The following is a 986-nucleotide window of genomic DNA, read 5'->3' as shown; positions in this document are numbered from 1 at the left end:
ACGGAGATGAGCTGCGGCAGGGGCAGCGAGGACGCGGGGAACTCCAGGCAGCCGTTGGTGTCGGGGTCGGCCGTGCACTCAAACCCGAAACGCCGGGCGATGCCCTGGTGGATCTTGTGGCTGAACAGGTCGGGGTCCACCATGAACACGTGGCAGGACGTGCGCAGGGTGCCGTCCTCCTCCTGCGCCAGGCTCCCGTCGTCGCCCGCCTGCATGGTCACCAGCCCGAAAAACCTCCTGTCGTCTGGGCACACGGCGCTGAAGGCCAGCCTCTCGGCCGGGTAGCGGGCCAACACGGCCGCCTTGTCCGTGCACAGCTGCACGCAGTCGTGCATGACCTTCATGGTCACCAGCGAGTGGATCTTCTGCTCAGCCCGCAGGCGCCGCAGGCAGCCCCGGATGGCCTGCACGCTGTCCGACTCCAGGCTGCAGCCGGCAGACGGCAGCTCGATGGAGCCCAGGTAGCCCACAACCATGGCCACGTTGAGAATACTTGCATCCAGCCCAAAGTCCTCAGGAGCCTCCAGCCCCGCGCCGAAAGCAGAACCGTGGTTCCCCGCTTTGGGCGTCTCCTCCTTAGAAGGCAGGCTGGGGTGCGGGTGACTTGCACTCTCATGTGTAAGGTCACACCGGCCAGCGGCCGACTCTGAAAGCGACCTCTGCTTCAGCTTCAGGGGCTCTGAACTGCTGGCTCGAAGGCCAGGGTTTTCAAAGATCATGTTGAAAATCCCTCCTGACTGCATTTCCTCAACGACTCTCTCTGCCCTGTTTATTCCTAAAGCCTTAGAGTCGAGCTTGGGCTTCAGCCAGCCTTTTCCTTCGTAAAAGCCGAACTCCTCGTCACTGGAGCAGGACTCCAGGTGGCCGCCGCCCTCCGCGATCACCATGTGCAGGACCCCAGAGCACTTCCCGATTAACTTCACCACGTCTTCATGGGACGCTTTCTTCACGTTGATCTCATTGACGGCCAGGATCTGGTCGCCGGC

The 986-nt window shown here is 62.6% G+C and overlaps 1 protein-coding gene across 1 annotated transcript in view; it reads right to left on the bottom strand.

Moving 5' to 3' along the window:
• The window catches only part of RGS12 (regulator of G-protein signaling 12), a 95,451-nt gene that overhangs the window by 85,154 nt on the left and 9,311 nt on the right, over positions 1 to 986 (bottom strand). Inside the window, 1 exon segment of the mRNA XM_010848109.1 lies at positions 1 to 986. Coding sequence (XP_010846411.1) covers positions 1 to 986 — 986 coding nt within the window.

The sequence above is a fragment of the Bison bison genome, unplaced genomic scaffold (genome assembly GCF_000754665.1).
Source record: "Bison bison bison isolate TAMUID 2011002044 unplaced genomic scaffold, Bison_UMD1.0 scf7180017849866, whole genome shotgun sequence".
NCBI classification, from domain to species: domain Eukaryota; kingdom Metazoa; phylum Chordata; class Mammalia; order Artiodactyla; family Bovidae; genus Bison; species Bison bison.
Note: the sequence above shows the minus strand (reverse complement) of the source record. Positions and strands in the feature narration are given on the sequence as shown.